The 26,727-nt window shown below is 56.1% G+C and overlaps 13 protein-coding genes across 13 annotated transcripts; 8 read left to right on the forward strand and 5 right to left on the reverse strand.

The window, feature by feature from the left end:
- Positions 1-130: 130 nt before the first annotated feature.
- On the forward strand, positions 131-547 carry PHYSODRAFT_334597 (hypothetical protein; the record flags this gene model as incomplete). Its single annotated transcript, XM_009531864.1, has 1 exon — positions 131-547. One exon carries the CDS (start codon positions 131-133, stop codon positions 545-547), a length of 417 nt encoding a protein of 138 aa, XP_009530159.1.
- Positions 548-1,561: 1,014 nt separating this feature from the next.
- On the forward strand, positions 1,562-4,150 carry PHYSODRAFT_560853 (hypothetical protein; the record flags this gene model as incomplete). The annotated part of the gene is made up of 1 exon (XM_009531865.1): positions 1,562-4,150. The coding sequence occupies one exon, from the start codon at positions 1,562-1,564 to the stop codon at positions 4,148-4,150; it is 2,589 nt and encodes an 862-aa protein (XP_009530160.1).
- A 359-nt stretch (positions 4,151-4,509) lies between these two features.
- On the reverse strand, positions 4,510-5,019 carry PHYSODRAFT_249768 (hypothetical protein; the record flags this gene model as incomplete). Its single annotated transcript, XM_009531866.1, has 1 exon — positions 4,510-5,019. One exon carries the CDS (start codon positions 5,017-5,019, stop codon positions 4,510-4,512), a length of 510 nt encoding a protein of 169 aa, XP_009530161.1.
- Positions 5,020-5,317: 298 nt separating this feature from the next.
- Positions 5,318-7,021, forward strand: PHYSODRAFT_560855 (hypothetical protein; the record flags this gene model as incomplete). Its single annotated transcript, XM_009531867.1, has 2 exons — positions 5,318-5,806; positions 5,939-7,021. The coding sequence occupies 2 exons, from the start codon at positions 5,318-5,320 to the stop codon at positions 7,019-7,021; spliced, it is 1,572 nt and encodes a 523-aa protein (XP_009530162.1).
- Positions 7,022-7,971: 950 nt separating this feature from the next.
- On the forward strand, positions 7,972-8,400 carry PHYSODRAFT_334601 (hypothetical protein; the record flags this gene model as incomplete). Its single annotated transcript, XM_009531868.1, has 1 exon — positions 7,972-8,400. One exon carries the CDS (start codon positions 7,972-7,974, stop codon positions 8,398-8,400), a length of 429 nt encoding a protein of 142 aa, XP_009530163.1.
- Positions 8,401-11,421: 3,021 nt separating this feature from the next.
- Positions 11,422-11,721, reverse strand: PHYSODRAFT_426047 (hypothetical protein; the record flags this gene model as incomplete). The annotated part of the gene is made up of 1 exon (XM_009531869.1): positions 11,422-11,721. A coding segment is annotated over one exon (300 nt), but the record flags the coding sequence as incomplete, so codon positions are not given.
- A 287-nt stretch (positions 11,722-12,008) lies between these two features.
- PHYSODRAFT_508445 (hypothetical protein) lies at positions 12,009-12,824 on the forward strand (the record flags this gene model as incomplete). Its single annotated transcript, XM_009531870.1, has 1 exon — positions 12,009-12,824. The coding sequence occupies one exon, from the start codon at positions 12,009-12,011 to the stop codon at positions 12,822-12,824; it is 816 nt and encodes a 271-aa protein (XP_009530165.1).
- A 67-nt stretch (positions 12,825-12,891) lies between these two features.
- Positions 12,892-13,673, reverse strand: PHYSODRAFT_346853 (putative hydrolase; the record flags this gene model as incomplete). Its single annotated transcript, XM_009531871.1, has 1 exon — positions 12,892-13,673. Exon 1 carries the CDS (start codon positions 13,651-13,653, stop codon positions 12,892-12,894), a length of 762 nt encoding a protein of 253 aa, XP_009530166.1. The 5' UTR covers positions 13,654-13,673.
- A 1,245-nt stretch (positions 13,674-14,918) lies between these two features.
- PHYSODRAFT_505128 (hypothetical protein) lies at positions 14,919-16,103 on the forward strand (the record flags this gene model as incomplete). Its single annotated transcript, XM_009531872.1, has 2 exons — positions 14,919-15,607; positions 15,668-16,103. Coding segments are annotated over 2 exons (1,125 nt in total), but the record flags the coding sequence as incomplete, so codon positions are not given.
- Positions 16,104-18,057: 1,954 nt separating this feature from the next.
- PHYSODRAFT_506587 (hypothetical protein) lies at positions 18,058-18,384 on the reverse strand (the record flags this gene model as incomplete). The annotated part of the gene is made up of 1 exon (XM_009531873.1): positions 18,058-18,384. The coding sequence occupies one exon, from the start codon at positions 18,382-18,384 to the stop codon at positions 18,058-18,060; it is 327 nt and encodes a 108-aa protein (XP_009530168.1).
- A 347-nt stretch (positions 18,385-18,731) lies between these two features.
- On the forward strand, positions 18,732-19,187 carry PHYSODRAFT_334607 (hypothetical protein; the record flags this gene model as incomplete). Its single annotated transcript, XM_009531874.1, has 1 exon — positions 18,732-19,187. The coding sequence occupies one exon, from the start codon at positions 18,732-18,734 to the stop codon at positions 19,185-19,187; it is 456 nt and encodes a 151-aa protein (XP_009530169.1).
- Positions 19,188-19,952: 765 nt separating this feature from the next.
- On the reverse strand, positions 19,953-21,535 carry PHYSODRAFT_334608 (hypothetical protein; the record flags this gene model as incomplete). Its single annotated transcript, XM_009531875.1, has 6 exons — positions 19,953-20,123; positions 20,230-20,391; positions 20,459-20,615; positions 20,672-20,742; positions 20,818-20,937; positions 21,512-21,535. The coding sequence occupies 6 exons, from the start codon at positions 21,533-21,535 to the stop codon at positions 19,953-19,955; spliced, it is 705 nt and encodes a 234-aa protein (XP_009530170.1).
- Positions 21,536-21,609: 74 nt separating this feature from the next.
- Positions 21,610-24,825, forward strand: PHYSODRAFT_334609 (hypothetical protein; the record flags this gene model as incomplete). The annotated part of the gene is made up of 7 exons (XM_009531876.1): positions 21,610-21,654; positions 21,738-22,319; positions 22,361-22,660; positions 22,814-22,936; positions 23,231-24,218; positions 24,288-24,447; positions 24,534-24,825. 7 exons carry the CDS (start codon positions 21,610-21,612, stop codon positions 24,823-24,825), a joined length of 2,490 nt encoding a protein of 829 aa, XP_009530171.1.
- Between the last annotated feature and the right edge of the window lie 1,902 nt (positions 24,826-26,727).

The raw sequence follows: 26,727 nt of genomic DNA on the forward strand, positions 1-26,727 counted from the left end.
AAATATAGAGGTGTTTGTCATGAAGCTGTCGCTCGCTATTGATGTGACCAAGACGATCTGGCGAGAAAGGCAGGAAGCGAAGAGCTACGATCCATTGTTGTAAGCTGGCGACAGGAAGCAGGCAGGCAAGATGAACTCAATGTCGCTTGAATTCATCTTGAACGAGTCTGAGGAAGCGCCAGAATCTCGTCCCTCCAAGCAACAAAAACGAAAGACTGCTTCCGCTAGCCGCAGTGATCCTGCAACGGCCGACACCAGTGAACAGAGCGCCAAACGACCCGCCCGCGACAACAAGGCTGCCAAGGAGCCTTCGACACCCGACAGGTACGTCGAAGTAAATCGCGGCTTTCTCAACGATAGCTTCATTGACGATATGCCTGCCCCCAGGCAGCAGCATGTGCGGCAGCTGCAGAACCTGCGTCAGCGCCGCTACCGAGAGCGCAAAAAGTCGTCGGCATCCGCCCAGCAGGAAAATGCTGAGCGCCTGAAGCAGGAGAACGCAGCGCTGGAGACGGCCATCTTGGAGCAGTTCAAGTCGCGGATGTAGTCCCACAGCATATCCAAGCGTACGCAGCTATATAGACTACCTCGAATCCTGTAACTTTTCACCAAGCAAAATACTACTACGAAGTAGTTGTAGCTCCTCTTGACCATCGTATCATGTACACGTATTTTCCTTCATGTTGCCCACCAGTTGCAATCCAAGCAGCAGAGCAGAAAAGTATCCAGCGCGATTCTGAGAGTGCGCACAGCACGGTGTACGTCGGGTCCAGCAAGCATAGCACGCGCAGCGCGACTGGCAAGACGCCAGCAGCGCTACAGGCTCACCTCCAAGCGTCCTCCGTCGCCCCGGCCCCGCGTTGTCTGCCAGGCTTGGGCACTTCAACATGGGCCGATCCCAAGGGCACCGGCGGGAGCAGCTGGGAAATCTTAGCGTGGCGCCGCTGCCGATGTCAGCGCGGCGTCGCGCCCAGGGCTGCAGCTGCCACCTGCTGGGGCCTGCCAAGCTTGCGCAGCAGGCCGGTGCTGCCGAGCCAAGCTCTGGCGCTGTCACCTCGGGGGGGAAGGGAGGAGACCGCGTCGGCAGATGGCTACAGTGCGAGGGATTACGTGCAGTTCAGACCTGAACCCACTCGGGACCAGCTGGCGCGTCAATGACGATGCCACGCGTTGATCCTTGCGTGATTTGACTCGCGCTTGTATAGGACATACAAAAACCGAGTAAAATCAGGCCGGAGCCGGCCTTTATTGTGAGCTGGAGCGCGCTGATTGACCGCTTTGGCTCGGAGCCGACAGCGGCGGTGCAGCAACTTTGAACTGGACGTTTTGTATGGGCAGACCCGATCGGATTGGGCGGGCGCCGCCAGACTTGATCCCCCGCTGAAAGAGCTCCACGCGGTCCCTCGATTTGAGGGGGTTGAGGCATAAATGCCCCAGTACTCGCACCGCGAAACCCGATTCGCTGTTGTCGCGCCGTCGTCTCGGCGAAGTGGCTGGCAGTCTGCAAGCAAAGATAATTGCCCGAGCTCGCAAGTAAGAGCACCGACCCCAGACCGACACGATGACGTCGCCCCGAGAAGCGGCCGCCGCGGCGCCCACGCGCGCGGAGGCGCACGCTCCGGCAGCCGGCGCAGACACGGCGCGCGCGCTCGCCGCCACCAACGGCACCACCACCAGCAGCATCAGTAAGACCAGCGGAGCGAGCCGCAGCAGCGCCACGAAGGACGCGGCCGCCGAGTCCGACGCCATGCGCAGCCGCCAGACGTGCGTGGAGTTCCTGCACATCATGAAGGAGTTCTCCGAGAGCTCGTGCGACGCCAACGAGACCGTGCAGCGCGTGGACTCGCTCGTGAGCCAAGACGAGCAACTGCTGCGACTGTTCCCGCTGTCGCGCACGCAGGAGGAGGACGAGGCCGCGCGTCGGCTGCGGAGAGCGCTCGACGAGGAGGACGACGACACCATCGCGCGGATAGCGGCCGCGCGCGACAACGAGAAGGAGATGGACACGCAGGACGAGCTGCAGCGCTGGATGGATCTCGACCTCGGCGACCTGGACCACCACCACATGGACGTCTTCGACTTCCAGAACGCGCACACGCACGCGCAGCCACTCGCACTCAACGAGATCACGACCGATGCAGACGCCGCGCAAGTGGTGCCGCCTACCGCCTCGCCGTTCATGAAGCGCGGCACCAACGGATTCCTACAACAGAAGACTACCGCCGAACCTGCGAAGACTACAACGGAACGGGGGCAGGGCGCACCCCAAAAGCCGCTATCGGCCGCTGCGGTCGCTGCGAAGAGCTCGCCACTGATTAGCAAGAAGTCCGTTACGGCCGCGCTCTTTGACGACGATGATGATGATTTGGACCTGGTGCTGGGCAGCTCGGCGCTGTCAAGTGGACCGCCACTCAAGCGCGTCAAGCTCTCGCGGCCAGCAAGTGCGCAGTCGCTGCGTGTGTCCGTGCTGCCGGACACCGAAAGCAAGGCTGAAACCGACGACGAGAGCAGAGCGGATGAGGACGAGGAGGGCAACGTGTGGGGCATGGAAAACGACGGATACGAGCACGACTTGCTCTCTTCAATCGACCACGCGGTGCTGTGCGACCGCGAGAACCGGTTCTTGCAGTGGGATATCGAGGCCGCCCAGCAGCAAGAGCAGCGGAGGTTACAGGCGAACGGCCTGGCTCGACAAACTTCTGCCGGCGCTGCTGGCCGATCCGCTAACGGTGTGACTATCTCGACGAACCCCGCCATTAAGGGTCTCACTGCCATCCAAACCACTCGCTCGCTTCACCAACCCAACGACAAGGTCATGTCATCCAGCCCCATCAGCAGCAAGAGCCCGTCCAACGTGGATATCGTCGAGGACTGGAACAGCCTCGACTTTGGTACCTTCCAGAATCGCACTGTTAGCCACATCCTGAGCTCGTGCCTGCACAAGCGCAAACTGCATCACCCGTACAAGAACCAAGTGCAGCTCGTGAACTTCAATGTCCCGGGCAGCGGCGATTCTTCTTCCGGGCGTGGCGCTGGACCGCACCCGCACCAGCTCGGCGGATCCCTAGCGACCAGTCTTGCCTTTGGTGGCCAGCAGCAGGGTGGTCTTGACGGCTCGGACGGCTCGACAATTAGCGGATTCGTCCCTCTGCTCGCGACAAGCCATGAAAACGGATTGAGTAACAGCAAGTCTCCAGGAAAGGGTGAGAAGAAGACGCCGAAGAAGCGCGAAGAGCGCAAGAGGCTGATGACGCTGAAGATGCAGGAGACGTTTGCTGACTTGGAAGGAACTTTCACGGAGCAAGATCTGGATGTCAAGGGAATCGTGGGCCCAGGCGCGTCGCTGTCTAAAATGGCATTGTCTAAACTGGAGAACCTACCGCTGCCGGACCTGACGAACCTCCCGCAAGACCTGCGCGAGCTTAAGCGCAAGATTGAAGCCACTGAGCACAAGGTGGAAGGCACGAAGCACCGTCACCGCAAGGGCGGCCCGTGCCCACGCTGCCAGGTGCAGAACCAGTTGCGTGCAGCTAAGCGAGCGTACCACAAGCGTGCTGTGGCTCACAAGAAGCTCCCGCACGTGGTGGTGAACGCTGTGAACGACGAGGCCCAAGAGGCTGCCAACGCTCAGGCCGCGGCTGCCGCTACTCTGGAACTCGCAGGCAGCGTTACTGCCGCGATGAAGGCTGCTGCCGCCGCCGGCGCGGTAGCACGGAAGGGAAGCGTCGGCTCCTCAACTGCTGCTTCAGGCAACGGCACTTCCAGCGCGAAGGCGAGGGCCGCACTTGCCGGCGTGACCAATCTCTCGGCTGGAATGCTGAAGCAGGTGCAGCGTCCTGCAGCGTCTTCGGTGTCGTCGCCTTCTGGATCGTTGTGCTCGATGTCCTCGGTGGCAACCACCGCTACTGTTGGATCCACCAGCGGTTCGTCGTCATCGGCGTCCTCCTGTGGCAGTATTTCGCCGTCGCCGCCTTCGTCTGCTGCGTCTCTTCAGGCGCACATCCGAGGCCCATGTGGAAAGGCGTCATCGTCAGCCATGCCATTCTCGTCGCCATCGTCAGCCTCCGTGTCCCCGGGCTCGACCTCCAACCCGTCATCGCCCGAGACAGCGTCACCTCAGCTGCAGCACGTCACTGTGTCATCCGGTTAAAATGGCATGTGAGGCGAACGGCGAAGATCAAGCAGTCGGCTGGTGCAGCAGCGCACGGAGCCACGGCGTATTTATTAGTGTATCAGAGCTCCCCACATACGCCACGCGCGACTTGCGTTGCTCGGAAGCCGTCAGGTTATTGTATAGCATGGCACTGGAGGAAGGTAGGAGTAGTCGTTAGTTGGCGTGGACACCGGACGCGCAGCACAACTGCGCTCCTGTAGAGTGTGAAGGAGTGTAGCAGCGCGCATAAAGAGCACAAAAAATAGAGAATCCACGTAGCTTCCAGCGCCTCCACCGACGCCTCACCGCTTGTTGCAAATTACGTTGAAATCTATTGGTACCATCATCATAGTCGCTCAGTCCTGTACTTGCTCGGTCTGCTGCGGCTTGCTGATGACGTTGGCGTCCAGCAGCGCCAGACGCGCGCAACGGCGCCGCAGCTTCTGCTCCGTCCACTGCATGTTGTTGGTCTTGATGTCGCGCTCCATCTTCTTGTAGTCCTCGCCGTGCTTGGCGATGAGCTTGCGCAGGTACTTGGCTTCCTCCTCGGACACGTAGTTGGCAGCGCGCTTGGGGTTGCGCTCGCCCAGGAAATCGCTGTCGGGCACCTCGAAAAGACGCGCCTCGTCCGCCGCCTCCAGCGTTCCCTCAGCGCCCTCCACGCTCTTGCGCAGCGCGTCGTGCGCGTTCGGGTCGGCCTGCAGTCCGAGCTTGGCGTAGTTCTGGCGCGTGGTGAGGTTGTGGTCCCAGACCTCCTGCACCTTGGGGTCGCGCACGAACTTGGTCTTGAACTTGCGCAGCGGCTTCTGCTTGCGGCGCTGCGGCACCTTCCCGCGCTTCTTGATCTTCACGCCCAGGCGCACCATTATTGCTCAAGCTCTGCGTCTGGAGTCAACCTGGTCAAAAACACTGGAGCTCCGATAATGGCGCAACGGTTAAAAATGTGTGACGTGTGTGGGGACGTCAGCACCAGCCAATGGTCGTGTTCACTTCAGTGACGGCCCCCGCTAGAATGACATGTTCAACATCTGACTCGGCCAATCAGACGAAAGGACGCGTTCCCAGAATGGATCGCATTGGCCGAAAAGAATAGCTCCAACACGGCACAACACGGCGAGCTTATAGCGCGCGCCATTGCGCAACTGGAGCAGAGAACCGCCGAGCATGACGCCCACCGCAGCTCCGACGGTGTCGCTGCCGCCCGTTAAGGTGGCCCCCTCCACCACCAGCAGCGCCACGTCGGCGCCCAGCAGCCCCATGAGCAGCGCCAGCAGCGGCGCGGACCTGAGCCACCAGGTGCAGGCGGCGCTGACCCGCCTGCTGGGCGTGAGCTCCGCGTTCAAGGACCTGCAGCCGGGCAAGGACACGCAGGTGTCCACGCGCGAGGAGACCATCGCCATGATGCAGCACTACCTCAAGCGGCTGCAGCTGGACGACGTGGTGGACAGCAGCTCCCCACGCGCGCTCTCGGTGATTCACGTGGCCGGCACCAAGGGCAAGGGCTCGACCTGCGCCATGGTGGAGCGCATCCTGCGCCAGGCGGGCTACAAGACGGGTCTCTTCACGTCGCCCCATCTGGTCTCGCCCTGCGAGCGCTTCCGCATCAACGGGAAACCCATCGCGGACGACGTCTTCCTGCGCCACTTCAACGCCGTGTGGGACGGCCTCGAGAGCACGCAGGACCAGAGCGGCCCGTACCCGCCCATGGCCTGGTTCTTCCGCTTCCTCACGCTCATGGCGCTGCACATCTTCGCCGACGAAAAGGTGGACGTGGTCGTGCTGGAGGTCGGGCTCGGCGGACGACTCGACGCCACCAACGTCTTCCGCAAGCCCGTTGTGTGCGGCATCTCGACGTTGGATCTGGATCACACCCGCGTGCTGGGCGAGACGCTGGACCTCATTGCTTACGCAAAGGCTGGCATCTTCAAGCCCCGCGTGCCGGCCTTCACGACAGCGCAGGAACCGCTGGCGATGCAGATGCTGGAGAAGTGCGCCGCCGACACGAACACTCCTCTGGTTCGTGTACCCACGCTGGACGGATTTGGGCCCGACGGAGTGAACTGTAAGCTCGGCCTGCACGGCGACTACCAGCGTACGAATGCTGGACTTGCTGTGGCATTGGCGTATACCTGGCTGCGTCACAAGCGTGGAGAGGACGCGACAGCGCCGCTGGACCTGGCCGCGACACTTGAGCCCGATGTGAAGGAAGGAGTGAAGTACGCATTCTGGCCTGGACGAGCGCAGCTCTGGGAGGATGAAGCGCACAAGATGCGCTTCTACATCGACGGTGCTCACACCCTACGCAGCCTAGAGTGTTGTGCGGACTGGTTCCGTCAGGCGGCGACGCGAATCACTCCAGCGGACAAGCGCGTGCTCATATTCACGATCCATCACGAGCGCAATGTGGCACAGCTCTTCGAGCCGCTGTTGAAGCAGCACTTTGATCACGTGTACTTTTGCCCCACGAGCTCGTCACGCCCGAGCCTGGCTAAGGTGCACACGTTCTCGGAAGCACTGGAGGTTGCTGGCTTTCAGAACGTGGTGTCTTCATACTCACCGGAAGAGTTGGCGGCGCTGGACGACGTGAGTAGCGAGGCTCACCCGTGGCAGACGACGCTATCGCGTATCTGGAGTGGATTGAAGACCCACGTGATCAAGGAGGACCAGAGCCAGTGCGTGGTTGCGGTGAAGGACTCGGTGGTTGACTGCATTAACGAGCTGCGCGCGCTCTCGGAGGCGGCAGGAGCTTCACTGATCGAGGGAGAAGCTGCGAAGGGCGAGCAATGGGACGAGAACTGGAGCGTGCTCGTGACAGGGTCGTTGTATCTCGGCGGCGAGGCGTTGGACTTCCTGGGCTGGCAGGAGTAATCGGAACGGCAAGTAAGGAGCGTTTTGTCCAGAAGAAGGAACTCCATGCAACTCTCAGCGAAAGCTATGTATCGACGGAGAGGTTCCATGCAGTTTTCTCATATGACGGAGCGGAGTAAGAGTTTAAAATGCAACGTGAAGAGAAAGAAGTCATGTGATTGTCACGGTAGTGACAGCAATGGGTTATGTCGATGTTTTGGTGTCTCTTGCCTTCAGACAAAAGTCATGCACGGAAAAGCTGAAGTTTTCGCTAGTCGGATCCAACTTCAACTTTGAACCTGGATACCTCACGTTCGGCATCGGTCAGTGCAGCAGAACTATCAATTGGCGGATGGGGTCATTGGACGGAAGTTACACCACTTCTCCGAGATGTCGTTGTGCTTCCATCCCATACAAAGGAAAAATATCTCGGGATCCTTCACATGAACGAACGTCTTCATCACGAGTGAATCGCTCGTCTCGGCAGCTCCTTCTTTCAACCGGCTGAACACATGATCTTCGCAATGTTCATCAAAAACCTTCACGAATACTTCGACCTAGGCACGAGAAAAAGTGATCTTGCTTCTACTTTCCTCACAAATAACTGTGGTAACCAGAATACTACTGTATACCCAGGACTCTCTAATTGGGGGAATTGATCCCCATTTCCCCCACTATACCCCTGTTAAGAAGACCCGTTCCCATCCCCCACAAAATACAGTCAAACCTGTTTATATGATCCTCTCTATTTGAGCCATACCGTTTATTTGATGCAGGCTTTGTCGCTACCAAATATTTCACTTAGTTTTTGTATGATCTCTGTTTATATGCATACAAGGTATTTGAGTCACATTTTTGGGTACCAAATTAGGTCTCACCTGTTTATTTGATTCACACTGCTCACGGCCACACACTCTTCAAAGCACCACTGCTCAACACTCAACGCCTACCGCAAGCCTTCTTCGCTCGCCATGTCTCCTCGCACCTGTCTGACGCTAGAACAAAAGCTCCAAGTGCACCTAAAGCTCAAGCAGAATCCTGGCATGAACAACCCCATGCCCGCCGAGTGGATCTACGCAACTTTCAAGGCCCGGGTCAGCCGTGCCACACTCGCCCGACTGCGCAACCTGCCTTCTTCCTACTTCAGCCACGTCGACCTGAGTGCGACCAAGCGGCGCCGAGTGAAATTCCCTCAGTTCGAGCGGGAACTGAGGGAATTTTTCTTTCAGAACGAAGCTAAAACGGCGATGGCGGACGACGTGCTCCTGCTGAAGGCGCATAAGCTGGCGGAGCGCTTAGGAGGAAGAGGAGGAACAGGAACCCGCAGTTCAACCTGCCATTGCTCTGAGACACTGCATGGAGCTGGCTGCATTTCTGCTGCAATGCGGAGAGCAGACTGACAGAGAACGAAGAGCTTTACAGACCGTGACCACTTTGGTTCGAGAGACTACGGTGAAGGCAAAGCGGCAGCGAACTATGCACGATTTCTTTACGTGCACCACATAATTGTTTTAACTGAGTCCATTTTATATGAGTCATTGTAGTAGATGGTCACCAACAGGGCCTCATATAAACAGGTTTGACTGTAGTATGCTTCTGACATGAATACACTCCCGGTCAAAATTATACGAACACACACCTTTTTGCTAATAACTCGGCTTCTACTGCGAGTTGAAAGCTCTGCTTTAGATATGTTTTGTGGAACACGGTACACAACGTTTGTTATGGTTTAACATTGTCGATTTCGAGTTTTAACGAGAAGTTCACATACAAATAATGTTTCGGGCAAGTGGTCACAATATACGAACGCAATCAACCATACAAAATCGTATATTAAGTGATGGGTACAGGAATAATGGTAGCTAGTAGTGAGTCTTATTGCCTCTCTTTTCAATCACTTCAACGCACCTACGGGGCATAGATTCAATCAGAACAGCAAGTGTCTCCGCCGAGATGTCCTTCCAGGCCGTGTAGCGCTGCTGTGAGCGACACCACTGAGTCGTACTGCCTACCGTTGCGATAGACATTTCGCGCCATGATGGCCCACAGGTTCTCAATAGGATTGAGGTCCGGCGAACGTGCTGGCCAATCCATAACTTGCACCTCCTGCTCTTCGAAGAATGCCATCGTCTCGCGCGAGGTGTGGATCGCGGCATTGTCTTGTTGAAAGACAAAATCTGTGCCGTAGTGCTTGTGCGCAAAGGGAAGCAGGTATTCGGAGACAGTGTAGATGTACTGCTCCGATGCCTGTCTCCCCACAAGCACAGCCAGCTCAGTTTTCCCGGCGGCACTAAACCTGGCCAACACCATGACCGAGCCTCCTCCCATCTGGCGCCGGTTGGTCTGGCGGACAGGCTGGCGCAGATCTCTGCAGTAGTGCTGGAGGCCGTCCGGGCCATCCAGATTCCATTTTGTTTCGTCGGAGAAGATGATATGCGCCCAGTCCCCCGGGTGCATGATCATCTCCTTTGCCCACGCCAGCCTCGCAGCCTTGTGAGCGCTGGAGAGCTGCAGCGTGTTCTCCATCTTGGAGTACACCAGCCAGTCCACCGCTGAAAGCGTGCGCCGGACGGTGTGAGCGGAGCACGAGAGCGAGAGTTGGTCCTTGAGGTGGGCAGCGGAGGTGTCTCCTTTAGCAGCGGCGCGCACGAGACGTCGTACCGACTTGGCCGACAGCTTTTGCGGTCTTCCTAGCTGCTTCTTCTCCTTGCGCGGATTTTGTAGCCGCTGCACGACTCGCCACACTGCGTTTACTGAGCGCTTGACCTTGGCCGCGATAGCTCTGATGCTGAGCCCTGCTTCGTGAAATCCTTGGACTCTTCCGTTCTCTTGAGCTGAGAGCACTTGCCCCCTCCCCATCACTTTAAGGAATGGTATTAGCTGAACGCCACAGGGACGTCGTTGCTACAAACCAATTTCCCCTACAACAACACTTAAACAACAAGAATCATAACCAATTTTACACTGAAGTACACGCTTTCATTCCTGTACTAGGCTAGCCCTTCGCACACAACTACTTCGCGTAACTCGACACAACTCATCCACACCGACAAAGTGCTCAGAGTTGCGGCAGCGATTCTCTTAGGATCGACCCCCAAACCATCCCCACTAATCACAAATATTGCCAAATTTCCGTAATCGGTGGTATCGGTAAGTAGCAAGCTCAAAACTGACCGCGAGCGAGCCGCGAACTGGAAGATGCTGTTGGTCGGTACGTGATGCTACAGGAGAATGCAAGTTTGGTAACAGTAAGTTTTTATCCTAGACTGTGTTTATTGTAATAACCGGCCAAAATGCCCACCTGTAGCAACCGCTTATTAGATCTCAATCACCTAATTAATCAGAGTATAAATCAGGGTATAATTCGATTGTGATCCATATGCATCGCTAGGCTGCACGATTGCCCAGTAAAAGGTGGGCATTCTGCTCCAAACGCGTCTATATCGACTGGTTTCACATTAATCGATCGTACCCACTCACGTATGCATCGCAGGGACGCGATCGATTTACATATCGATCGAGCTAAATCAGGGTGCTAATCAATCGATTTACGACCAAAATAGGCAAAAGAAGCGGTTTTCACAATATAACTTGCATACTTAAAGTAATGCAAAAAACCGGCGCCAATATAAATACGTAAGCCCTCAGTTTCAGAGCTAGTTTAAACTTTTATCACGATTGATTCTTTCGCTGGCATTCGTTTCTAGCAAATTCGTAAGCGGATGGACCGTAGCACTTCAAATATCGTAGGTTGAAACCGAATTTGCACTGGCTGTGCCAATTCCTAAGATATTTATCTTACTTTCACTATCGTCCCCCACCATACCCATTTTAAATCCTCAAAAGTCGTACCCCTATTAAGCTAATTGGGGGAAATGCAGGAATTCCCCCAATTAAAGAGGCCTGACTATACCTTGTGCCGTCCGTCGATCGATCGATTTTCATCGACCATAGTAGGGTACATTGAACAGTTGGATTTCACACTCCAAACCTTCGTAGTATCCACGCATGGTGCGCGAGAGAGCATTGCTCCTGCTTAGGTTGCTTGGTTCGTGGTCGCTATTTGAGAGTAAATAACAACGTTCGAAGTATCCAAAACTTGGGCGCACGAATCACTTGAAGACCAGCGATTGTCGCGGAGATTTAGTCTGCTCAGGTGCGTATTGGTGATAATAGATACGATCCAGAGTTTGTGCTCAGACACAACTCATCCGCCGATACCACAACCTCCTGCCCATACAGCGGAGAATGAGGCAATCACCGGACCATCGCGAAGGGCGGTTTCAAATGTCAAAGCCACCTCTTCTGAACCGAAACAAGGATAGTTTAGCGCACCAGCAATGATGATGTGCCGTGATGAAGAGAATTACCGCCTTATCTTTCTTGAACAGAACATGAAAACACACCGACTTGGCTTCTACGTACCAAAACGCGCTGTCCTTCCTATCACAACTTCGACGAGCGGGATCGTAGTAGCCAATATGTATCGCTGCGAGATGGTACAGTGTAGAAGGAATTCCTATCGTGTTGAACGCGTTTTCGACGGATCCCGTGACGAGCCACAATTCCTTTCGCGGCTTTGGCATGTTCACTAGCACACGAATGTGCCCCTCGGCCGGTTGAAAGTTCTCTCCGAAGCACGTGGGGTTCTTGAGCCACAGCAATGGCTGCATCTCCACGAACCCTACCGGCCGCCCGTGGTCATTGAGCACCACAGTCGCACGCAGCCATTCTTCGACAAGAAGAGCTGGCGATCGAACGCGGCGCACGTGACGTGGAAAAACTTCAATTTGATCTTGTTCTTCAAGATATCCCCACCGGCATGCCCTCGTCAATGATGGTAGCGAACAGTGTTCTTCCTTCGGACCAAGCAATTTACCATCTCTCCTCGACGCTGTCAGCTTTGAAATGAGATGCATTACCCCTTTGACCCCACGAGTGACGTTTGGTGACAGCAATACATCTCTATTACAGATGCAAAGTGACAGAAGCCCCCTTAGATACTTTCATGGGCTTGCTGCATCTCTTGCTGCTACTCACCGCCTTCAGCTCCGCGCGCGCGTGGCTGCGCGGCAACGACGGACGTGCGCAATGGGACTACGAGTGCCACTTCGAGGGGCTGGATCTGGTGTCGCTGGAGGCTGAGCCCAGCTCTCGCTGCGCCGACTTGTGCCTCGCAGAGACCGACTGCACGCACTGGACGTGGGCGCCGGAGGGCGACGGCACGTGCCAGCTCAAGCAGGGGGCCACTAACGCTGTGCAGCCCCACGCTGTTCACCTGTGCGGCTTCTTGCCGACCAGGTTCGTTCCAGATGAAGCGCAGGCCTTCGACTTGGGGCTGAGCCTCACAGAGGACGAAGACGCGTACGACGGCATGACGGACGAGGAGGCGGAGACGGCGTTGCGGGTGCTCAACTCGTTCCGCAGCAAGCGTGGGAAGACCAGACTCGCGCTGGACGCGAGACTGATCCTGCTGGCCAAAGAGCTGTCCATCACCTGCCGAGATGTGCCGCTCACCGGTAGCATGAACCAAGGTGACGGGTACGAGTTCTTCCCCGTGCCGCCAGCTTCTGTGCCGTCGAGGGGCGTCACGGGCCAAGTGCACGCCGTGTCGGTTGCTGCGCCGCTGGACAGCTCTGTGAGGCACGCGATCGAGTGGTGGATGAGTGGAGTGGACCCCAAGACCGGCACGAAGCCTTTCTTCTCCGATGAGATGACAGTTGTGGGCTTTGCCAAAGGGAGCGCTGGATCCTGTCACGATGGAGGTGAAGGCTCTGCAACTGACGCCATCGTGTGGACGATGCTGCTGGCTCAAACTGAATGACAACTTGTTAACGAAGTCTTAGCGCCCGTCCTACACAGTCACACTATCTCGACGACACGTCCATTCCTTACAGAGGGTTAACAGTCTGCGTGAACTTGACAGCAGCGTGCCACGCCTTCATCACAGCGGCCTTGGTGGTCGGGTCCTCGAGGTCCCCGCGGTTCACCCAGCCGTGGATAACGTCGGGGAAGTCCACGACATCGCTGAGCTTGCCGACGTCGGCCTTGGCCTTGAGGATCTTCTCCACGCTGCCGCCCTCACGCACGAAGTCCGGGTCGTTGCCGGCCGACAGCAGCAGCTGCGGCACCGTAATGCGCTCCGCCAGCTTCTCCACCGACCCGGGGCCGTGAATCCTGTTCTCCGCCGCCCAGCTCGGGTGGAAGGACACGTGGCCCTTGATCATCGGGTTGGCGCTCGCGCTCTGGGCCGCGCCCAGGTAGCCGCCCCAGCAGTAGCCGTAGCTGCTGATGGTCTCCACGCCGGCCTCCTGCTGCAGGTACGCGATGGCGTCGGCGATGCGCGCGCCCGCGAAGTTGTCGAAGCTGTACTTGTTGAGCCACGCGGCCATGTCGCCCTTGTTGTCGGGCGTCTTGTAGTCCCCGTCGGCGGCGTCCACGACCACCACCGCGTAGCCCAGCTTGCCTAGCGCCTCGGCGTCTTGCTGGACGCGGCCGCTGTCGATGCCGAAAATGTCCGGGAGCGACAGCACGCCGGCCTTGGCCTTGGCGGGGCCTGTCACAAAGAGCTTAGTCTGGCGGAAGGTCTTGATCGCGCCCGAGGCGGGGGCGGTGGCCCTCGCGGGCTCCATGTTCACGGGGCAGCAGCTCATTCTTCGGCGACTTGTGTGCGGCGCGTAGACGGCAGTGAGAGGCTGCCTATCATTTGCGAGCGAGTTGAGACGGGCCAACGGCTTCAACCCCGCTAGTCGACGCCATCAAGACTGCAGGATCGGCACCACACCCCGAGAAATGGCTTCAACGTGGAGCTGTCTGGGTCATGCTTGGAGACACCTCATATGCTGTTCGTGCCAGCAATAATAGTACCGAAATCGTACGTTGCGCCGCAACTCGCAGCCAATTTTGGCAGCAACGAAATGTGCGCCATCCCTCGCGCCATTTACCATTCAGTTCACCAAAGCGTGAGTCGACGTCAAGCGCAGACGTTGCCACTCGCACTAACATCAAGAACCGACTGACAAACGCAGCTATTCTCGGTCCTTGGTGTCGCGTAAAACTCGATCCCAGCGATTTTGACCAAGTTAGTCAGCGCGCAGTCCTATTCCCTCCTGCAGACAGCAAGAGCAGCAGCGTCGCCATGGAAGAACGACCGCCGATTAATAAGCGACCGCAGATGCGCAAGAGCAGTTTGGGGGCCACGATCCGCAACACAGGCATGTCCACACGGCACATTTACGAGATGCAGGTCAAGACGGCCAACTACGAGGCCATGATGCAGCGCTTCCAGCTGCGCAAAGTGTCGGACATGGGATTGGCGTCGTCCAAGTTCGAGGCCGAGAATCTCGTGATTGACAAGGAAAACGGGGGCGTCAAGAAGAAACCGAGACACGAATCGGTCCGGTTCTCGCTGCAGCGGATGATACGTTCACTCACCAGGTGGAAGACGTGGAGAAAGTTTTTCCACTCGCTTGGGTCACCGATCACCCCCACCAGTCGAATCGCCACAGTGCACGGCATCGTCATGTTTTTTACCTACCACTTCCAACTCTTCTACTTGCCGTTCGGACCGGCCTACTACCCAGACGGGTCAGCAGGCATCAGAGCTGTTAACGTCGCTATGGAGCTGATGTTCCTGTTGAACCTCCTGCTCAATTTCAACACTGCCTACCAAGACCAGAACACGCTGGTCACTTCACGGAAACTTATCGCCCGCAACTATTTGAACAAGTGGTTTATTATCGACTTCCTGTCGGCGACACCGCGCTGCGGATTGCAGTATCTCATCACGGGCTCGCTGGAAGAGAATACGCCCTTGATTACTCAGTCTGAGACTGCGTTGATGGTTCTTCGTGTACTGCGCGTCACACTCATCGAGCGTGCTGTTCTGCTGAGTCGCGTGGTGCGAATCAGCAAGGCCATGGTGGCGTGGCTCCGGTACTCTCGATTCTCGCATTTGCTAGGAATCGCACAGCTCATGTGGCTGGTGCTGCTAATTGCTCACTACATGGCTTGCCTTTGGCATATTGTGTCTGAAAGCCATGCGTCGCAGTCAAGGCCTATTATTGAAAAATACGTTGCAGATTACTACTATGCGGTGAGCCTCATTCAAGGACAAGGAAATGTCGTGGGCTCGACTGACGAGAATCTGTTCTCCACGGTGGCGATCCTGGTCGGATCGGTCATACTCGCCATCGTGTTCGGCAACGTGGCCATGCTTGTGTCGAATTTCAATGCCAGTACTACAAACTACCACCGAAAGATGGAGGCGGTGTTCGCCACAATGGACAAAATGCACCTCCCGGACAAGTTGCGCGACCGAATCCACCAGTATTACACTCACGTGTGGACCGAGTACGAGTGTCTAGACGGCGACATCGTCAAGTTTCAGCGGGAACTTACGCACACTCTTGGTCTGGAGGTGGGTCTCTACAAGTACATGAACCTGGTCACGGAGATTCCGTTCTGGAAAGACTGCTCGCCGGATTTCGCTACGCAGATAATTCTGAACTTGGCTGTGCGAGTTTATTTACCTGACGACTATGTCGTACGCAAGGGCGAGACTTGCGACGAGATGTTCATGATTAACCGTGGAATTTGTGCGCTTTCGTATACCTGGGACTCTGAAAGTGAGAGCGAGGAAGAGGACGAAGAGACCGACTCTGGTAGTTCAACCGGCTCCACACGGTTCACTGGACCCGAGTCCTCTCGTTTGGCGTTCAACAACCAGGTGCGAGGAAGCGCAAAGTTCAAACTCCAATCCGATTCCAAGTCAACTTCTGCGGAAGATTCGAGCTCGCAGGTTCGTCCACAGCAGTACCGACTGCCCGGAGGCGCCCTTAAGCCGTCAACATCAATGACGACGGACCGATCGGTGGAAAATGCTGAAAATTGCGAGACTCAGCTCATGTATCCCGGAGAGACCACGGGAGAAATGGGTTTGATCATGAACCACATGCAGGCTGGAAGTATTCGGGCCGTCACGTACGTGGAAATGTGCATTCTAGACCGAGCCACGTTCCAGCGTCTGATTTCGCGCTACCCGAAAGACCGACGCACTGTTCTCACGCATTTGTTTCACGACAGCATCGAAAAGGGGCAGTTTCCCTTTTCGTGGGACGAGATCAGCGACGTCGTGCTGGACCAACGACAGCGAAGAGGCGACCTTGGAGCCACCGTGAATAATATACACACGGCAATCACTCCAGCTGAAGCAGCTCAAGCGCTCGTAGATCGAATGGATGTCGAGCTGCATGACAAAACGATCACGTTCGGTTTACAGGGCTCGGATAAGCCCTTGGAGCAGCAGTTGCCACCCGTTCAAGGAATAAACCCGGGCAATACGCGAGCGACAGAAGCGCGTAGTGCGATTCAAATCTCTGCCCCTGTTGGGGAGAAATACGACAACAGTAGTCGTGACGAGCTATTGGAAATGGTGCGTGTTTTAACAGGAGCCATCGCCAGAATGGAAGATGACCTCAAGTCGGTGAAGGAACGGTTTGATCAACTTCCTACTGCGGCGATAGATGTACCAAGCTATAGTGCGATGACAGCAAGTGTTTTTCCTCCTACTGCCCGCAATGCTGCAATTACTGTGCCACGCTCACTTCCACCTAGTAAACGGCTGGCCCGCGGCAAAACCTCACTTGATGTCGCTACGTCAGCTTCAGGAAGTGTGAAGACCAAGAGGAGTAGCAGTGCAAAAGACATAAACGGCAGTGTTGTGACGGGGAATGATAAGTTTTTGCCAAGGGAGGTAGCTTCCCCCGCACCTGACCCTGACCAAGACGTCGTCGCTGACACATTGCCATTTGAAAGCAAACCGTTTGACGCGACACCAAGCAAGCCAGTCTTGCTACATCCACGCTCGCGGTTATCAGTGATCGACATTACGCCTCAGAGACCGAGGCCTTCGCAGCGACGATCGTCGATTCGTCGTCTGCTCAGCACGAACTTGTTCAGTAAGCAAGTGAGCGGGGCCGTGAATCCTACGAGTCTTCGTCACTCCAAGTCGTCGGGCCGGTCTCGAGGCCCTGAGCTGTCGCTGGCAGATCAGCTGTGGAACCGACAAAGTAGTGACAGCAAAATAAGTGCCGATAGTCCGAGTCAAACTGGGGAGACGGCGACTGCAGCAAGACACGCTGGTCGTTCCATGCATCGATCTGGGTCTGCGAGATCCGACAGCAACTTCAGACGCCGCGATTCGCGCCTCCAAAGCTTCCCCGAGTCGCCACTGGATGCCGAAGATACGCCTGGTTCACCCGAAGACCTTGGACATGAACCCGAAGCTGCCTGGCAGAACCAGGATAGTGCCGCCACCAAAGACGAGAGTGATTCAAGTAAAGAAATTTTTGCTTGACAGAGCAGAGCTGCTTCTGGGCATTCTTCGTCTTTGCCACAAGCTTTGCGGGGTTCTATAATGTAAATGCTGCGGCCCGCCGCCAGCGGATCCACACATAATTTAGTGTCGCGGCATTGTGAGCCACCTAGTATTAGGATCGCGGTGATATCAGCCCCTTCGGCTATTGCAAATTCTACTTTTTCACTGAACCAGTAAATGCGTTTCCTCGCTGCAGCGTCTGTGTGGGTGCTTGCTATGGTGGTGTGCGAATCGACTGAGGTTTGGCTGCTTGAAGGGGATGTTACGTTCCACTCCGCAATCAAATTCAACTCGACAAAGCTGGGAGCGTGCGTCTCGCTCAAGACCTGCTTCAATGACCGCGCTCACTCCGCGATCTGGACGAAGCTCCCGACCGGAGATCAGCTCGTGTTTTACGATGACGCGTCCTGTACCGGCAAGCCCGTAGCTACTCCTACGGTCGCCAATGGTAACATCAACTTCTTTGACGAAGCGGTCGGCATGGCGGGGGAAGTCTCGGCGTTCAAGACGTGGAAGGAGGGGATCTTGGAAAGCCCAGCGAAGATCGTAGGCTATTCTACACCGGAGCGTACGATAGAAGAACTCATGTCCGCTGGACCGGAAAGCCTGATAGCAAGTTCGGAGTGCAAATGACACAATAGACTCTGTAAATTCACTGCTTTACTCGATTCTCTCCTTCTCAACGCCCAGCATTGTCCAGTACGCTAGCAGTCGAGTTGATCGCAAGCCTCTCTGTGTCGTGATCCTCGCAGATATTGGTCAACCCGTTCGTGGCGTATATCCCCGACGACCAAACCATGAAGGACGAAACGCCGATCTCAAACCCTCCGTCCTTGTACTTGAGCGTCCCGCGCGGCGTCGCAGCGACCTTGTAGTACTTGCCTTGGCACTCAGTTTCTTCGTACAGGACCAAATGGCCGCCGTCGGGTAGCTTCCTGAATATGATCGAATGGCACCGAGTAGCAGTGCTGGGTATCGTGGAACGCCCAATCCAGGTAGTAGCCATCGATATTGGGGCCGTCATATAGGTAGATATGACCGGCATCAGTCGACATGATCGCAGTGGCAATCGCTACGATGACGACCGTCAACGACGCAGCAAACGTGTGCATGAGCTTTAGTCGGGTCGTGGGCTATCTGGAAATGGGGATAACGCACTTTAGCCCGTAGCAAAAGCGCCGAAGCATCCAAGGTCCAAGCGCCTTGTCCACAATTTACGGACCCTTTGCTGGCGCGAAGATTCACGTGAATGACGACAGGGCCTTGGCTTTGAGTAGGATATACCAGACAGACATGACTTGTTCTGAAGATCCGAACCTTGTATTTCAGGTCATTCTGCAATTTGCATCCGGGATGTCCATGCCAACCTCCACCGTGTTGCTGCTCGCCGTCGCGCTTGTGGCTTCCCTCCTGTGCCTAAGTTCTGCTGTGGAGCTCCGACTGTTTCCGAAGCAACCCACGTCACTCAACCCTCGCTACAAGAAGTTCACCTTCTCCGAGACCCAAGTGTGCTACTCGCTCGACTCCTGCTACGGCAACATTGCGGTCCGTGCTGCTTGGTTGAAGGCTACTCATGGCTATCGCTTCGTGTTCTACGACGGCAGCGAATGCACCGGCAACGCCCTCCGCGTTTCTGACATTGTCGCCACCGGCAGCGTTGACTTCTCCAAAGTGAATTTTGTCAACAAACTGTCCTCGTTCATGTTGGCTGGAGCAAACAGTTACGCTGTTGAAGGTCTGAAGGACATTTGCGAGGGTGAAGATGCGATTCTGGCTGAACCTGCGTCAAACATTACCCTGCAGGGCTGAAAGTTGTTGGATCAACACGTCACGAAAAGCAGATTTCAGGCATCAGAGGTATTCGTGAATGGAGTGAAGTTCTTACCTTGAATTGATAATCTGTATCCTAGCACACTAATCTAGGTGCCTCAACTCATGATCGAGCTGCTTGGCTTTCCTGGACTGGCAGCAAAAGACAGGTGAGCAGGGCTCAGAAAATAGTTTTAATAGAATTCACAGTTCGTTAAGAGCATCTTAGGACTGTGTCTAGTACACGTGCTTTCGGATTTGTACCCCAGGGGTACTATTCCCCCCAGGCCTAATTTTATTTCTTTCCCCATACTAAACCCTGTATTATTCAGGCCGATTTTTTTGTACCCCTGGAGTACAATTGTCCCCCCGAGTACATTTATTATTTCATTTTTGCGTTACTTCACTTACTTCACTTACTTTTAGCGCCACTTCGCTTACTTAAAATACCGGGTTTTATTGTTACTTTACTTGCTGTTACTTCATTGTGTACATTACACGACTACTTACTACCAGCACGCGCGCGCGCTGACCGATACCGCCGAATACCGGCGAATAATATAGGGAAATGTATGCCGGGCTAACAGCGTGCTAAACTAACAGCAGAGCGTGCTAACATCATGCTACCGTATTGCACGAGATCTCTGCAACCACGGATTTGATGCAACCGTGCGTAAAAACCCAATTCACGACGAAAATAATTAAAGTGACACCCCTTCTGTACAACCAACATCAATTTTTATTAAAGTGAAAATCCACGCAGTTTTATTCAGTTTCAGACTCTTCTTCTTCTTCTACGCTAACAGACTCACTTGTCGGCTCCGGAACTCTGAAGGTGCCGTCAGCCTCTCGCGGTCCGATGGGCACGAACCCTGCATTCACGAATCCCCTAGCGATACGCTTCTCCTCAATACTTTCCCACGCCAACAGCACGATCTGCGTCATATAAAAAAACCGGGGCTGTCGTGGTGGCGGGGAAGTCGTGGTTGATATCGTAGTTAACGTAGAGTCTTCGGCATCTTGACTTGAAGGAACGCATCACTGATACGTCCATCGGTTGAGCGAGCCCCGTGATCCCTGGTAGAACAAACTCTACCTCCGAGCAGTAATCTTCCTCCAACTTGGCGCGCGCACTTGCCATTTTATACGTTTTTAGGCTGTCCAGCAATAGAAGCCGCTGGTTGCTTGCTTCAGGCCCCCAAACCTACAGTTATTAAAACACGTTAGCAAAGGTAACATTGAAATATTATTCGCACGGAGTATGCATTTACCTCATCGATCCAGTCCAGCATCATGCGCTCGTCGCAGTATGCTTTACGCTGCACTGTGAGCACGACCCGATTGCGGTGCAGGGGGTGGTTCAAAAGCTCTTGGTGCACGTCAGCATTCGGAACGCCTGCGAATACAATGAGCGGGGCATCTTTTTTCCTGTTGCCGACGCACACAAGAAAACGGATGCCCGAAATGCATTTTCCGTCATCGACTGGACCACGTCGACCGTGGTGTAGCAGACGTGCCAAAACTCGTTAGCTTCCCACTCCCACACCAACAACACCTACACTAACGGGAGCGCAGGCTTGTCGGGTGGTCCGAAGATCGCCCAGTCCGTTTATAGCGGTGCAGTGGTTACCCAGGCACCTGCCAAGTCGTCCCAGGAGCCGTGCCACGAGCACAGAGCACGCTCTCCTTCCTTCGCCGACCTCTCCTTGTCGCTTCTTCTCCTTCTCCTTCTCTCCTTGACCCGTGCCCTCTACCAAAGGATGGACGGCAGCTCTCGCCTTTTACGGGGCGCCGATGCAAAACCGCACCGGCTGAGTCGGGGGCGGGCCGAAAACCCGCGCTCGTACGCTCGACGAGCTCTTCGCCAGGGGCGGAATCCAGATAACCACTACACACACTCGCTCTTGGACTCGCCGGGCGGTTGAGAACACTTCCGTCACTTCGGATAGCTGATCTCAGCGGTGGTCATGATCTAGCCCCACGGGGGCGGTCGTACCTTGAAGAGACGCCGCGTGCCGCTTGTTTAGGACCTCGAAAATTCCACTCTGTATTTATCTTTGCTTTGGCGGGCTCAAAGGCCCTTCCCTGGGGTTCCTATACAAATATCTAATGAAAATGGGCTGTTACGGCCTCTCCAATACTAAAACCAAGTCAACTTGCTCGCCGACTCCTCGCTCGACGACCCTTGAGATCTTTGGGATCCAGCGTCGGCGATACTCCTCCAGTCGGTGCCCGGTGTACACACTCGGTCCGGACTGACTGCAACCACCGACCTGCGGACTCAGAAATCGCTATACCACAACCCTCTTGATCGGGACCCGAACCTTGCCGGCGAGTGTCCTGATCATCACTCTGGACAGTGATTTTCTTCTCTCCATCAAACGCCAACTGTCGGATCGCTGAGCACTTCTTCGCCGACACCATGGGCGATGCTGCGTGCGACACCGTGCCTTCTACGCCACCATCCGTAAGTCTTCCCGGCGCTCGTCATTTTGCCCGTCGACCTGTCTGCTCACACGTCGTTGCATCGCTCTGGACAGTGCGTGACAGGCTGCGGTCGACTTGATGTCAAGCCCGCCACCGGCAACTACTTCGCGCCGCTCCGTTGATGCTTCCCCAGCGGCGACACTGGACGATGGAGCTTCGCTTCATGTGAAAGTTGAGAACCTCCATGCTTCATCTGCATCAGAAGACCCGTCGTCGGTTCCTGCGTCGTCGGGTGCTGGATCTGGGACGTCGGTGGGACGACCGCTGACTCTCGCTGACTTGGAGCGCGTTCTCGAGCTGCGCGACAATCGGATGGAGTTCACGATGGCCGAGCGAGAGACCAAGATGTGCAAGTTGCTTGCGTACTTGTTCGCCAAGCCACCGGTGGATCCATCGCCTGAGCTGAATCGTCGACTCCAGAACGCGTCGTCAATCGACGAGTTGCTACCAGCGCTTGAAGACCAGGTCGACGATGGACCTCGCCCTGCTGCAGTCGCTGGCGAGAAAGCTGCGGAAGCCTTTGCTGAACGCACGCGCGCAGACCTCCTGCAGCACAACCTCTGTGAAGCAGCCAAGGAGATCGCCGCCCTCCGCGAGGCAGCTGCGACATCCGATGCGCTGGCTCGCTCACTCAAGGAGGAGGTGGTTCGCCTTATCGCCTTATCGACTCGAGCAACGAAGGGCAGCTCAGCATGCAGCTGCTGGACACTGAGCGGATGAGCTTCCTCGCCGAGAAGCAGCTTCTGGAAGCCACAATCCGAGACAAGGATCAGCTTATTGCTGCCCAAGTCAACGATTATAGGCGGAACACTGGGAATCGTCAGCTGCTCATCGGCCGTTGCTATGAGCTCTCCACTCAGTTGGCTCAGTTGTCGGACGCCATCCTGATGGGAGATGGGTCTGCGAACCAGTGGCTCAAGCGTCAGCTCGCTGACAAGGACCACACGATCCGGACCTTGACTCGCTGCAAGAAATTCACATCCTTGGTCAGCGAATTTCAGTAGCAGAGCCCCTTCCTGGCAGTCGCAGCTATGTTCGATAAGTCGGGTGGTGTCTTCATGAATCTCGGTGTTCCCTTCGTCACTCATCGAACTTGTTGCGTTGTAGGTCAACCTATGCCTGGCTTGGAAGCCGATCAGCTGGAGGCATTTCGTGACGCCAGCAACTTGCTTCGTCAAGCTGGCTTGGGTGTGTTCGGTGAGGTGGAGCAGCACGTGCAGACTCCGTCTCCGACACCGACTGCCCCGCTACCAAGCCATCCTGTGCGTTCAACGGTCAGGGCCACCACTCGTGCCTCCACTTCAAGTCATACACCTTCGTCGAGCCGTGACCGATCTCGCTCGCCGAGTCAAGCTACTCCTGCGGCTGACCGCCGTCTCCGGGCTCGGTCGTCGAGCGTAGGTCGGTACTTGACCAGGGCTAGTCGTTCGCTGAGCCTTTCCGCTCGTAGCGTTTCCCCACCGGCTGCGTCTTCGCGTAGTCTCCCTTCGCGGGTTTCAGCTCCTTCGGCGAGCAATCGCTCACGCTCACCATCGTCTGTTGTCGTTGGTTGCAAGCGCCGTCGTTCCCGTGACCCAGACGACGAGTCAGCACAGTCAACCGAGGCTCCAGCTTCCAGCAGTTCGCCGACTTCGCCCAAGAAACCAAAGAAGAGACGGATGGCTCGTTGGGCTCGCATCCAGGAGGCTCGGCAAGCGGAGTTGGCGAGGCAGGGCTCTGCACCTGCTCCCAAGAAGCAGCGCTCGTCGAACAAGAAGAGACGGTCACCGAGTCCCGCGAGCGAGGGTTCGCTGACTGAGGAGAAAGCTCCAGTGCCTGCTGCTGCTGAGCATTCTACTGGGCTGGTCGACTCCACCCCTTCGCCTTCTTCCCGGTACCCTCAGCGAGCGGCCAAGTTGAACGCCGCGGTTATCCAGCGGGAGGTTCTTGCTCAGGAATCTGACAACGACTCGGTGGTGCTCGGCGAAGCACCCGTCGTACTGTCTGTCGATGACGCTCCTGCGGGTACTCCATCTACTCCTGTTGGTTCGTCGATGCCTTCTACTGAGGAAGCTGTCACCTCTGGAGTTACCGAAGAGGTGGGCGAGACATTGGAGGGTCCAGTTGCTGTTGAGAGTTCACCTGGCGGCTTTACGTCTCGCGTTCCAGCCAAATCTCCTGCTCCTTCGTCGGCGTCTGAGGCTCCTACCGAGGAGTTGTATTCTTCAGCGCCCGTCACTCCTGTGGTCGGCGAGGCTTCTCCGGCGACGCAAGTCGAGGCAGCTTCTACTCTAGCATCGCTGAGCTCTGAGGCTCCACCCGCACTTACAACGAGCTCTGTCATGATCCGGGTCCTGCATCCTGGTAAGCATCCTGCTTGGAGTCCGGGGAGTCCGGACGAAGACGACGACGCTGGAGATAGCGACAGCGATCACGATGTTGGTTCGGCGGGAGGTAGCCCTGCTACAACTTCTCCCAACTTGTCGGGCCAGCCAGTCGCACCTCCGGGCAAGCCTGTCGTTGGCTCTGAATCCAATGATGGCGGCCATCAGCAAGCTTCACCTGGTCTTTTAACTCCGCCTGGTTCTTAATTACCTGACCGGAGTTCGACCACTGCTGCCAGCTCTGTCGTAGCCGATCATGGGGATGAAGACTCAAGCTTCGCTGAGCCGGCGCTAACGAGCACGAAGGACTCCACCGGCAAGGCTCCTGTCAAGCCTGCAGGACCGTCCAAGAAGGTTCCGGTCAAGGCTGCTTCCGCTCCAGCGAGCAAGAAGAAAAAGGCTCGGCGAAGGTGGTCAAGTCGGCGAAGCCAGCTACTCGTTCCTCCTCATCCGCCGCTAAAACTCCGGTGGGCGAATCTAAGCCTGAGATTGTGAGGGTCAAGCTCGAGGGTGGACCTCCTCCTCTCTTGGTGGATGTGAAAACCCTCGTGCAGCGTGCGTCGAACGAGACCAGTCGGGACTCTCGCGAGTCGAAGTACATGAAGCGGCTCCGGTCTCTTCCGTTCTTCCACAAGGCTTCGCGTCGCTGCTGGGAGAAGATATTGGCGTCGTGCGTGCCGATTGCGGTCACTGAGAAGACAGCTGACGGCGTTCGAATCCAGCCTACGCCTATCAGCTTGGCTGGCCTTCACGCTTTCGCTAAGGTCGACGACCCCAACCACCCTTAGCGGGCGATTTTCCGGCTTCTTCCTAGGAGCATGGTCTTCGTTGACCACACAGTGCTTATTGTGTTTCCTCCCGTGGAGAAAGGGAAGAGATCGCGGAAAGCAGAGACGCTCCTGGAAGCGTTAACTCTCGCTTTATGTCGGTCTTGTGGCGTCGTTCGTTGGGATCTCCTCTTGGCGCTCTGGGAAAGAATGCACTGGATCGTCGAGTCCAGCCTCTACATCTGGCTCACCGAGGCATGGTTCGCCTCCCAGCAGACTGCCGAGCTCGACGAGGAGTTCACCCAGCTGTGGTTGAAGTTGAAGGAGTATATCCACGAATGTAAGCAGCGTTCCGATCTTCTGCGGTTGGCGATGAAGGAATACGGGGACGCCATCGTGGAGGCTGTGTCCCACGAGATCGATGGTAGTCCTGCATCGTTGCTGGACACTGAAGTGTGCTTCGATCCAGCCGTCCCGTTCTGTCCGTTGGTAAACCTCCCGTGGTTCCCCAAGACGAAGGACTGGGTCGCCGAGGTTAACCACATCGACAGCAACGAGCCGTGGCGAAACTGGTGGTTGACCACTCCTGGCCGTCACCCCTACAACACGATCTTTCGTCCAGCGCATCCGGACTTCCCGCTGTTCGTTCCTGCTGGAGCTGATCCGGAAATCGTCCAGCTCGTGGCTGAGGCTGAACGGGAAGTCATCGAGCCCGTGCTACCTGCGCTCCACCCGAAGACCAGGCCTCCAGCGAATCGCCCAACTCTGGTTGAGTTCCTGCCGCCAAACGTCATTCACGCTGCCTGATTTTCATTCGTGGCCCACGTCGCGCGAAACATTTGTCGAGCTTCACATAGCGTTGAGACGGAGTTTTTAGTTGGAGGCGCTTTGCATGTAGTAGTTCCGTTGTTCTCTTTTCCGCGCGGCCACATTTCCATATTAATCAAGTCAAATCAAATCATGCAGTTGTTGGTACAGTCGAGATACACTCGACGAGGGCCTGTACCTCACCCTCGCCCAGGTCAACATGTGACACAGTAACATCAATCCCTTGATCGGCGACCTGTGTCCATCGCCGAGGGATACTTCGCGCAGTTGCTAGTCTTCGTCAGCAACTTGAACCATCTTGAAGCGGTTCTCGCGCTTGCGCTGGAGGAGATAGTCGAATAGTAGTCCTCCGCACGATAAATTCGATACTGGTTCCCAAGTCGGCTCATCGTAGCCTTTTCACTTGACGTAGAACTTTCGCTGGGTCCGTTCCGTGGCTGTCGAAATTGGCCATCGATCGTCGAGGATGGCTTCGGCGATGTACTTGTCACCGTCTCCTTCCGGCTCCCAGCTGCACTCCGGTAGAAGTTTCTCATCGAAATCAAACCTCTCATCCTCGCCGAGCCCGTCGATCAGCTCTGCAGTCGGTCTGCGGTCATCTTCGCTCACTGCCTTGAGCCTGGACACGTGCACCACAGGATAGAAGCGGTAACCGGTCTTGTCAGGTAGCTCTAGCTCGTAGGCAAACTCCTCCACCTTCCGCTTGATGCGGAAAGGGCCATGCCACCTGTGAGCGAGCTTCTTGGTCAAGCCGGGCTTCACGCGCTCCATAAACAACCATACCCGGCTTCCTGGCTGGAACAGTGAGCGATGGACCGATTTTCCCGTTGATTCGTCGACCGTTGCTTTGCCAGGATCGCCACGTTCGTCGAGCGGTACAGCAAGCCGTTCAATTCTTCCAAGGGCTTCGTTGTGATCTTTCGCTAGCCGAGCCTTTTCGGTGGCTTGGTAGTGTTTCGCCATTGCCAGAGCAATCTCGTGTTGTCGGCTGGCCTCGCGTCTCCAGGCTGCAGCGTCCCTCTGATCACCATCGTCGAGCCTCAACGAACTTGTCATTGCCTTGAGTGTCGATTGGGCATCCCATCCGTGGGCGAG

Source organism: Phytophthora sojae (assembly GCF_000149755.1).
Source record: "Phytophthora sojae unplaced genomic scaffold PHYSOscaffold_5, whole genome shotgun sequence".
NCBI lineage: Eukaryota > Oomycota > Peronosporomycetes > Peronosporales > Peronosporaceae > Phytophthora > Phytophthora sojae.